Source organism: Phalacrocorax carbo, chromosome 1 (assembly GCF_963921805.1).
Source record: "Phalacrocorax carbo chromosome 1, bPhaCar2.1, whole genome shotgun sequence".
Lineage (NCBI taxonomy): Eukaryota > Metazoa > Chordata > Aves > Suliformes > Phalacrocoracidae > Phalacrocorax > Phalacrocorax carbo.
The window spans coordinates 207,203,419-207,215,616 of NC_087513.1; the positions used below are offsets into that span (position 1 = coordinate 207,203,419).

The 12,198-nt window shown below is 41.1% G+C and overlaps 1 protein-coding gene across 1 annotated transcript in view; it reads right to left on the reverse strand.

Moving 5' to 3' along the window:
* Positions 1-12,198, reverse strand: part of FAT3 (FAT atypical cadherin 3) — a 432,050-nt gene that overhangs the window by 52,146 nt on the left and 367,706 nt on the right. Inside the window, exons 14-16 of the mRNA XM_064441382.1 lie at positions 3,516-3,905; positions 1,278-1,492; positions 478-615 (exon numbers count right to left, since the gene is read on the reverse strand). Of these exons, the coding sequence (XP_064297452.1) occupies positions 478-615; positions 1,278-1,492; positions 3,516-3,905 (743 nt within the window). The remainder of the gene's footprint in view (positions 1-477; positions 616-1,277; positions 1,493-3,515; positions 3,906-12,198) is intronic.

A 12,198-nucleotide genomic window follows, 5' to 3' on the forward strand; every position in this document is an offset into this window, starting at 1 on the left:
TCATAACATCACCTCCCCAGTGACATGTTTTGCATAGCACTAATTAACGGCTGAGGTCTCAGTTCGGTACTTGGTGCCACGATCTGTAGTGTGTTGTAATCACTCTGTTGCACACACTGCTGCACGTGTGTGCTTGCACACTCAGGAGAGAGGAGGCAGCTCATTAACAGAGCCACAGCTGCTGGTGGCACTGCAGAAGAAATCCAGGGCTGCTTTTTTCCCCTGATCTGGCCCCAGCTGCTGTGTTGGTAAAGGATGGGAATGCTAGCAGAGCAGTTGGCTTGTAGATAGGATTGCGAATAGGATTGCGAATAGGATTGGGGTGGGAGGAAGTGGAACATTAGAAAGACCTGTTGGAGCATCTTAGGCTGATCTTCACAGAGTATAAAAGAAACTTCTTCAAAACAAGCTAGCAGCAGAGTTGAGATCAATACACATCGTAAGTTATTGTAAGTTAAGGAGTCCCACATGTCTTACCCTTTCTCTATCCAATTTCTTTTTAACCTTCACGAGTCCCAAAACAGGATCAACTGAAAATTCATTGTCTCGATCCCCATTCACTATGGAAAAATGAATCTGGCCATTGGAAGGACTGTCCAGATCTTCTGCTATCAACTTTTTTGAAAGAAGAGTAAAAATTAGCAAAACAAATATTAAGCCATCTGTATGATACATTAATTACTCAACACCCCAGAAAGTAAGACTTTATATTCCATCAGACTAGATACACCTCTGCACACCTCTACAGCATCAAGCTGAGCATCAGGCCAACCAGTTTTTGATAGGGGGCTCCCCTTGGACCTCTTCAAAATTCTAGCCTTAAAATATACACAATATTTTAATCTTAATATTCCATATAACACTTTCTTTCTGGATCCACAAGTTCCAAGATGAGAGTATTGTGAGGTTTGGGTATGGCACACTGCATGCCAGACTACACAAATACTATGTATTTCACTGAAAAGTTGAATTCTGCCTTTCCAATAAAACCCACCTGTTTTTAGGGGGTTCATGGAATGCAGTGCATTAAACACACCACTGCTCTGACAGCATCTCGGGGTTAAAAAGAAACAGTCACTACTACTACTACTACTTTCTTTTGAGGGGAAATTGGCAGCAGCCTGGAAAGCAGTAGCAGAGGCAGAGTATTGGCTAGAGAACAGTTTGGGTTATTCAAGATGCAGTAGTTATCATTATTAACCAGTGCAGCAATATTTTATTAAAGGTCATGTGACAGAGGACTTCATCCCACCTAAAGGCCGCTCAGCCTCACTCACCATTATCACCGAATCACCGATGGCAGCGTCCTCGCTGATGACTGCACTGTAGACCACCTGGCTGAATTTCGGTGCATTGTCATTAACATCTGTCACATTTACGTTCACAGTCGTAACAGCGCTCAGGGCTGGAGTACCTCCATCTTTTGCTTCCACTACTAAGTAGAAATCCTTACACGATTCATAATCCAAAGCTTCAAAAATGGAAATCGCTCCTTTGAAGCAAGGGAGGGAATTTCAACAGCCAGTGAAAAACAAACAATGCTATGGACTAAGGGATTTGACTGTAGTAAACAGTACAGTAGTACAGCATGCTGTTTATTACCATGGCACATATACTATATATGTTGTTCTAACTGTAACACTGCCCAGCCCAGTAAAAATATTTGGTCAGGTTTCTACTGCTGTTGCTTGATTAAAGAATGATGGCAATTGCACTTGGTTTGCCTCTGCAGAAAGGACCTTCACAAGGCATGAAACAATGAATGGTTTCTCATGAAAATAGCTTTTATTATATTGTAGACCCAGAAGTGGGGGTTATATCCATCCATTTCTTATGCACAGAGGCTGGGAGAACTGGATGCTGACTCTAGAAATCAGCCTTGACAAGTCAACAGAAATTCGCTCCCACGTAATTAACTTCTCATTAATTAAATACAAATGAATGGGGTATGAATTCCTTTGAGAAATCAGATTTCTATCATTTATGGGATTAAAGAGTGAATTCCCCACTCAACTAGGTTTATAAATTTCGTGTTTCCTCACCATACAATCAAAACTAAGATTCTCTGTAACTTGACTCACTTCCTGTACCCAGATCCCCTCTAGAATATAAATGATTTTTATGCAAGCCCTTCACTTGTTTTCCATATAACCATAACCTTAACATGGAGGGGGGAGTGGGATGTGGACAGATTACTAGTGAAGCCTTGAAAGAGGTAATACTGGGCATGGCAGGAAAGACTTAAAAGCAAATCCTTATTCTTAACAAGCCAAATCCTTTTCAATATAGACCCAACAGGAGCAGGCATGTATAGGGCTTAAAGGTCATTTAGTCCAACTGCTGCCCAACACAGGTCAGCTAAACCTGATCATTCTTGAAAGTACTCATCTCTAATATTTTCATAAACCTCCAACAACATCAGTTTCATAACCTTCTTCGGAAATGTATTTCAGTACTTAATAATCATTCCAGTTAAGAATTTCTTCTCTTTTAACTGAAATAATCCAAATGCAATGTAAGCCTATTTACAATTTCTTTTCTCATGAGTAGGCATGGAGGACAGTGTATTCCCCTCCTCTTTGTAGGTACCTCTTACAGGCTTGAATACTAACAGCATGTCTTCTCTTTTCCAGCTTAAATAGCCTCCATTCCTTCAGTCTTTCCTGGTAAGCCTCACTTTACAGACATCGGATCATTCTTCTTAATCTCGTCTGGGCTCTCTCCAAATGAATCCTACCTTTCAGCATGACTTGCTGGAAGCAGGAGCCCTGAAGAGAAACTTCCAAGTGGCTAGCAGAGAGTTCCCACTGATAAATGATGTGAAGGACATTATTTTTCAAGCCCTGATCAGGCATGCTACATCAGCACCCGGCTGTCTGGAAACTGAGCTCCTGCCTCTAAACCGATAATAATGGAGCTGTCACACATTAATGAATAATAAATAGTGGGTTTTTTTTTCCCTGTGTGATTAAGCTTCATTATGGGTTTTTATTGATTTATCTCCTTGGCTTCATTGTCAAATGTGAAGTTAAGTATCTCTGTCTAGGCGTATTTATGTTTAAATTTTGTTAGCACTAATCAACATTATGAAGATAAGAGACAACACACAATTATGTTAAGTCCCTTACGTGTAAGGCAGTGGCCTCCACAGAGTGGAGGGAGATTTTTGCACACAGTAATATAAATGACACAATGCATCATTTTGATATTTTCCAGGTTACTGGTTATTACAGCTGCATTCAAACAAGTGTTACCTTCAGCTTTCAAAATCAAGATTGCTTTGCTCTGAAGCTCTGGTGGCAGATTTGTACTGGTCATCCTGAATGTTATGAGAATAAGGGGATCCACTACAGGAAGCACAGAAGAAATTGGTTTTTAACTGTGCAACTAATTCCACATTGACAAGCTCTGAGTCTCTGTTCTTGGAAATTTTTTGGTCCAAGAGCCTTCCCCAAAGCATTTATGTTTTTCTGATGCTTTCATTTTGCATTATAAGTAAGAGCCACTTTACAAACCTGTTTTTGAGTTAATCCTGAACTTCCCTTTCTCATTCCCCGATCTGATGAGGTAGGCAATCTCAGCATTAGTACCAATGTCTTGGCTTGTAGCAAAAACAGAAAGGACCTCAGTGCCAGGTGAGGTGTCTTCAGGTACTGTAACAAGATAATCTCTTCTTTCGAACACAGGGGGGTTGTCATTAATGTCTAGCACCGTAATGGTAACAGTGGCAAATGAGGACAAGGTCAGCACAATGCTCTGATCTGAGGCCTTTACACTGATGTTATAGGAAGACTGAAGCTCTCTATCAAGTGGATGCTCCAAAATAATGATTCCTGATGACCGGTCAACTGAGAAGTAACCATCTGCAGAGTCTGCCAGGGAATAGGTAACCTTTCTGTTCACACCTGAAAGAGAAGCAAATGTGAAAATGATAAAGCGAAATAAAGAAAACAACAACCTCTTCCCATATAATGGAAACCCTAAGCAAAATCTGCTGTCACACTGATCACTTCCAATGGGGGTGGAGCACATGGAGGTAGGAGTGGCTGTGGGTACAGTATGGCTGAAAGTTTGGGAGATCAGGACACGCTCTTCTCACATGTTAAATCCCTGGGGGTAAGTTAAGTTCCTTCCCTCATCATGATACTTTTTTTAAAAGATTACTTTGCAGAACTGCTGTGTAATGAAACTTGAAAGCAGAATCCAGATATGGTCCTTGCCCAGAAAAGCTTACAATTGAATTAGATGAGACTGGCAGAATGCTGAAATTGGAAATGTCTCAGAGCACATCTTGAAGGAACAGAAATGTACATAAGGGAAAAATAAACCCATAAAAATACATCAGGTGGCACAGAATGTACTTGCTACCAGTGCTGCCTTGATTCCACTGCTGAGCAGCAAAATATTATCATAAGACGATACCTGTTAGACAAAAGCTGAATCAAGGAACTCCTGCCAGAATACGGACATTTAGAAAGGGAAGTGCCCCACTCCCCCAGTTTGAGAGCAAAAATTGAGTTGTATGAAAGATATCCTGTTTTTCAAGTCCTGCCTGTATTTCCCAATACATAACACCTATCCACTTGGCTGCTGAATATGCAGATCTATGCTAGGGTTGTTGTCAGTAATAAGGCCTGAGGGGAAGGTACTGACTTGGTTGCTTGCTGCACTACAGTGGGATAGCCATTTCAAATCTAATTAAAACTGAACACAGAAACAACCTAATTCAACTCCCTTGATGCTGGCTGATTTTGTGATTTGGTCCTGGGTGCTTCACTAAGAGATTATAACTAAAACACAAAGATCCACTAAAATGGAGAGTCTGTTTTTAACATCTCTCACTTGAGCATTTGCTGCCCTTTTTGCTGGAGAACAGACTCTACAAGCCTGACATTAATCAGACGAACAAGAGCTACCAATCCCTTCCAGGCATATTTTGTTAACTTAGAATTTGTGACAGTATTATTCTGCTTTCCAGCAGCAAAGCATTGTAGAAATGTCTGATCAAAAGCAGCACAAATCGCAGTTGTTTTCTGCTTGACGTAGCAGCAGTAGAGCATCCACACAAGGGGGAGCTGGGAGACTCTTTCCTCAATCACACGCACATAAAAGCTTGATCAACTACAAAGTCTCAGACCATACTTGGAGAACATTAGGAATTACTATTTGGCCTCTTCAGGGAATAAAGTTTTTATGTTGTGCTTGAGACACCAGAGTACATTCAAACATTCAGATGTCTTCAAAATACGGAAAATTCTAAATGGCAATATTGCAATGAATCGGGTTGGTTTTTTTTTAAATCACAGCAGGACCTCTCTATTCACCATGGCATCTCAAATGTGAAAAATACAGAGGCCCTCCTTCAGCAAAACAGGCAAGGCAGCCGAGGACGAGACTCTTGTCCTACAGATGAGGAACTCAGCTCAGCCCATGAACTAGTCAGAGACTCTTTCATATGTTGAAACACCTAGACTCTGAATATCCTACAACCTGCTGGAGACCATGCTCACTTCTTCACTTAGCGTCTTTATACGTGCATCCAAATGCTCTGTCAGCTGACAATCAAGCAAACTGACAAATGTGAAAAAGGAGTAAAGTCTGGAAAGTGGAAGGTTTTGAGGGTCTGAATGGCTGGAGGTGTGCCTGCATTTCCAGGGGGGGAGGATCATCTTCTGCTAGAGATCCTCCCTGAACTTCTGCTTACAAAAAGGGACAGACCTGACCAGAGCAATTAATGAGCTACTAATTACAGCTGATCCCTGGGGATGCTGGAAAGGGGATTTTGCCTGATTCAGAGCATGCAGTTGAACACCCAAACTACACATGAGTTTTAACTGTAAAGCTACTTAGTATTCTGTACAGGCTCTCTTATGTCTGCCAGTTTATACATAGAATTAAATGCTTCTCTGAAGCAGGGACCTTAACACACACCTTCCACGCATATGTGTTTGTGACTGCAGAAGAGCCTTAGTCTGGTCTGGGTTTTTCTCTGGCACAAAAACCCTATTTGATACTCACTGCGCATACCTCGGCACAAGACAGAAGACTCAGATGTCTTCAAAGCACAGATAGACAGAAGGGAGATGGCCTACCCATGGCTTGTGTCTTGAAACACCCCAAAACTTCAGCAAGAGTGTCTTGCAAGGGGGAGTGGGGAGAGACAGAATATGGCGCATGTGACACCACATAGGGTGAGTTTACATACAGGAAGTGATAACTCCAGTGACTGCAATCTGATTGATACATAACCGGACCACTCTCATTGTATTCTACTTCCTAAAGGTGATGTCCATTAATTAACAAAATATAAATAAAGTTTTTGGACAAGTGAGTGCTAGTGATTCTACAGTGGAGAGAGTTCAGATACCGTTTATATTGTTCTGGTTGATAACCCTAATATAAGGGATTTTTAGGCAGAAATTGAGAGAGTCGGTTCTTGAAGGCAAGTGCTTTTATTTTTCCTTCCTGGAAAACAATATAGAAGTTCCGTGGATGTGGGTTATCTTGTACCAGACTGGTTTTATGATTAAAATGGTCTTATTTTTCCCATGGGACCTGGAGGAAAAGCTCTTACAGGTGAAAATGCCACTTTATGCAAGGAGGGACAGAAGATCAGGGCAGAGGACCTGAGCTGGGACACTCACAGATACAAACCCTTGGCAGCTTTCACCTGAATGCAGAGGCAGAACAGAAGGAGAAATACAGAGGCAGATCTCAGCTGACTGCTGACCTTCTCCAGTGTATTGTGGGGCTTAATTCTTGCTTCTTGGGAGACAAATAAATTCAATGAAAAGCTGTGGCAGCACCAGCACTTTCAAGAAAGTGTTGTGTTATATCAATAGTTGTTTCCACTCAGCTTCCTCACCCAAGGCTGGAAACAAAATGGGCACGAAGCAAAGGGGAAGTAGGAAGTTATTTCTACTGAAATTCAGACTGCTTTAGTCCAGGGGCTACCATCTGCTGGTAGCATGAGAGAGAAGCATCTACCAGTGTGTGTCAATGGCATCCCTGCTGTGGAGGCAATGGCTATGACTATAAAGGAGATATTTTCTGTGGAAAGGAAACAACTGCTCCAACACCATGGTTCCTGCACTGGTAAAGACAGCAATCCTCCCACACTGCTTGCCCACAGCTGTTGGGGGATTAATGCTTGAAAACTGTGTTGTGTCTATTCACTTACTCACTTAAACTTCTCAGATTTCTAAGGTGCCAATCACAAACATAAGCTATTTGAACATGGAAAGCTTTACAGGAATTACTATTACTATAAGAGGATTGCAGTACACTTTTTTAATAAAGGAATAAGCAAGCACATTTTCTATTTAGACTTGTATTAGCATATGATGGAATATTGCCCTTTGCCAAATCTCTGATATGAAGAGCTTGTACAACATGCAGCTGTCTAGTACCTCAAATGCCATCCTTCACACAGGGTTTTTTCTTGTTTTCTTCTGTATTAAAACAAAGGGGCATGCACTGATTGTCATGTAATGACATCTTTTATGTCATTACTACTTTAAATAGCACCAGGGAAATAAAATAACTTCTCTTTCTAAATCAGGAGTATCCAATTCCTCCTTATCTAACTCATAGAATCATAGAACCATTTAGGTTGGAAAGGACATTTAAGATCTTTGATTCCAACCATTAACCAAGCACTGCCAAGTCCACCACTAAACCATGTCCCTAAGCATCACATCTACAAGTCTTTTAAATACCTCCAGGGTGGTGACTCAACTACTTCCATGGGCAGCCTGTTCCAATGCTTCACAACCCTTTCAGTGAAAAAAATTTGCCTAACACCCAATCTAACCCCACCCCCGGCACAACTTGAGGCAATTTCCTTTCATCCTGTTGCTTGTTACTTGGGAGGCTGACACCCACCTTGCTACAACCTCCTTTCAGGTAGTTGTAGAGAGCGATAAGGTCTCCCCTCAGCCTCCTTTTCTCCAGGCTAAACAACCCCAGCTCCCTCAGCTGCTCCTCATAAGACTTGCTCTCTAGACCCTTCACCAGCTTTGTTGCCCTCCTTTGGACACACTCCAGCACCTCAATATCTTTCTTGTAGTCAGGGGCCCAAAACTGCACACTATGGGACCGATGTGCAGCTCAATCGAAAATGTTGGAGTTTCAACATGGTTTGATCCAGGCTAACACCAACTAAAAGGCTGAGCAACAGGCACAATCCCCATACGACAGAGAGTTTCTGCAGTGCGCACTACCTGCCGACTGCATTACACACAAACTAAAATTTACACATATTAAAGACCATTCATAGTGTGTTTCTCTTTTCTATTTTCACCTGCCACCCTGAACTCATTTTTCAATGTGTTTCCCCATGTATAGCCAGCCCACTCATTCTTGTTTATCTCTGGAAAATGATGCTTAACTTTGTCATCTGCTCATTTTCATTTTGAAAACCTACAGACGGAAAAATAATGGCAGGCATTAAAAATAAACAAACAAGAAGTAAAACAGAAAGCTGTCCAGAAAGAGGGCTGTGAAAAAAATTATTTATCAATTAGCAGTGATTTGCAAGCATGGTATCTGATTATTGTGCTTCCTCTTGCCTCTGTGTTTCATGGTGTGACTATTAACACCAGCATGTACCTATGGCCTTTCCCAATTACTCAAACTTTAACCTCAACACTAATTACTGGAAGTTAAAAGTCCACAACTTCATTAACAGCAAGCAAGACAAAAGATGAATACTAAACTAGATTATATAATACTGTACTCCATCCTTTTGGGGTGAAAGAAAAAAATTTTGCCAGAAGTACCTTGCTGAACTGTAGAATATATAGCCCCATGGGGAAAGACAGTGAATTTTAGAACATAAGCAGAAAAGCTGGCCAAGTTCAATTCACAACACCACTACCGAAACAGGCTTTCACTGCTTTGTCCCTTTTCTGTGGGGAAACGATAGTCTTTACCCCAATGGCCTTTACTCACACCAGTGCTCCAGTGGAGTCATGGTACCATGGGATGAAAGCAGGGCTACAAAGGACAGAGATGAAGAAAACCAACCCCTTACTGAAGGGAAATACTGGACAGAAATGGCAGACATAAGCTTTTAACAGTATGATACATTCCATGGGTGTCTAAAACCCTGCTTTCTGTTTCAGCTGGGTCGGGTGTTGTCTTTTTTGGTGGGAAGATAAGATCTGGATGGTTGGCTGACTCCCCCTCTCTTTTCTAGCAGAGATTTACATAGACCAGGGTACTGACTTACATGACTTGATATCAATACTTGTTTCCATCAGTGCTCCTGAGTGATTCACTTCCTCATACTGATCAGCCATAAGCTTGATTACTTTTCTGAAGTAGGGGAGGCCATTTCGGATACACTTGATTTAGGGTTACACACTGTATCTGACAACATTGGGCAACGTAGCCTGAAGCAATGGAATGCACATGTAGAGAGAGATATAGATAAAAATATATGCACGTATGTATGTATATATATAAAACCACACAGACACACATACACATACATATATATGTCTCAGTTGATCCAGTTTAAATACAGAGCTTATTCAGTCCACATAATCCAAGAGGTACAATTCCCCTTGTCTAGTTCTTTGCCTCCATGTTGTTAACAATGTCTTGGAAATCTCAAAAAGTAAACAAATTAATAGAAATTGTGGAGTGTAAAGATAGCAGGATTCTTGTGAGGTCATCCAATTTATCCCTGCACAAAGAAAGGATGGATGCAATTTATCTCCAAACACAGGCCTATCCTTTGATCGTGAACTTGCATAACCTCCTTGTATAACACACACCAATGCCTCACTTTTCTTACAACTAAAAATCTTGTTCTGACTTTTTGCTGAGATTGAATAAAAATAATAAAAGATGAGGGGAAAGAAAAGAACAAAGGTTGACTTCCTTCCTCAGAGCTACCTGTCTGATATCTGAAGACTGTTATACTTTATCATCTCAGTTCTCTGTTCCCTCTGAACTGTTTCAATATTTCCTAGTAGCACACATTTTCTAGACCTGTGACCTTTCTTGTAAATCTCCAGGTAGCCCACATCTTCCTGGAAGTGCTGTACCAGAAACTTAAGACAGCCTTTCAGGTCAGGATTTGCCAATGCCAAGTAAAGAGAAAGAACTACTTCTGTTTTCCAGCATTACCCTTGTTTACCCATCACATTACAGTATTTGCCTTTTCACACCAGTATGAAAGTGTAAGCATACATTTTGATTCACCATAATACAGCTGCTTCTCTGCAGTTCTGCTGCCCAGTTAGTCATTACCCAGACAATACTAGTGCACTTGGTTATTCTTATCTGAACTCAGGATTTCACATTTTTCTTGATGACTCACATTGTATTTTTCCATGCCACTTTTCCAACTGTTAAGTCCCACAGCTACAACTTTGACACTATCTAGGGTACTTGCAGCCCCATTCTGCTTTCTGACATCTAGCAATACAGACCTTTCTTATTGCTCCAGTGTAACAGTCATTACAAACTCACCTGATAACACTTTAATGTAGACCATGTTTCCCTAGCTTGCTTATAAAAATATAATGTGGTACAATGTTAAAAACCTCACTAAACCTAAGCCATACCACCCATAATATTTCTTTCTATATGGCCTCTTTGCATGTTGCAGAAGGAAATGAGATTGGTTTGATGACTTCTGCTTGCTGAAAGCAGACTAGCTCTTAGTCATCGTGATACACATATACTCATTTTAATGGAGGTTGGTGACTAAGTTCCCCTGACTACCTATCTGCAGCTGGTCATATAGACTGATTACTTACAGGATTAGGTCTCCTGAGTGCCTAGGCATGGGAAGCAAAATAAGCAATATGAAGTAGGGCTTGTTTAGGCAGAACCCTAAGCTTTCTATCATAATCCCCAAACACTTTGTTTACCTTCTAACACTAGGTAAGTCTAAACTCCACAGAGCCTGACTACTATTTTTCATTTGGCAATATTTCAGGGGCCCAATGTGCTGCACCTCTGTTTTCCTAGAAGTGCTTCTGCCTTTACTAAGAAGGCAAAAGCTGTGTTTTTGCTCCTGAACAACTCACTGGGTCAACTTGGACCTGTAGGTGTCCTCAGGACTGGCCAGCCCACCGGGGGATGTGTGAGCACTGACTTCCCACTCTCCTTATGGAACAGAAGTCTAATGGTAAGGACATCTTTCCAGGAAGGAGGAGTAGAAGGGTACATTGCCATAGACTATCACTTTTCATTGAATAAGCCCTGGGGAAAAGAGCCCAGAAGCCAATCACCCACCAGGCTGCAGAGCAATGCTCACTCATGTCTTTTGTTTTTTTCCTCTGGCTGGTTCCTGAATCCTTTTTCAAAACAGCTTCAGTGACAATGGAAAGGACCCCCTACTTCAGCTATAACCCCTTATGCATTGCTGTTTTGAATAGCTGCAAAGAAAGGAATTAATAATTCAGGTGCTTCATATCCTGCTTTAGTGCACTAACCCCTGAACTACTTTAAAAGTCAGTGAGGCAAAGATGTGGGTAAAGATATAGGAAGCTCCATGTATGTTTTAAAGAGAATAAGTCATCCTCTGGAAATTATCTTGTGATATTAATTTTACAGCAATTCAGACAATACCCAGATGTATCATCCAGCTAGTGCTGGCATCATTGCCAAACTTATCTACCTATTAGCCATTGGATTTTAGTAAATCTGTCCTATTATCTCTCTTATTCTTATTATTCATGTTTCAATCCTTGTTTTCTTCTTTTTCAGTTCCTGAATGCCTCAAAAGTTTCTAGATCCATTTTAAGGGACCTGCCCAACATAAACAAACATGCAAAGTAGAGGTTTGCTGTATGCTGGCTTTGCCAGCAAATGCCAAAATCAATATCTACTTCAGCATTTCCAATATTTTCTTTCTTGCCAGTATACATAGTTGAGAGAATTGCTCTTTAGTCAAGTTATGACTGTCTTTCACTCCTCTCTGACACTTCTGCAATCTCAGCTGGCAGCACTTTACCCTTCTCCAAGCCCAGCTGTGTGTGCAACAGGCTCAGTTGCCCTAATTCCTTCAAGAGCAAAGCCCACTGTTGATAAGGTTGAAGTCTGTACTCATTAGTTCTATGCACGTGTTCTGGAAAGTGGTGACCCACTGAACAACATAATGAAGTGATTTTTTTCTGTGCTTTGCTCACCAGCACTTTGATGCCACTTGGTAAAAACAAGTGATAAACCCCAGAGAAC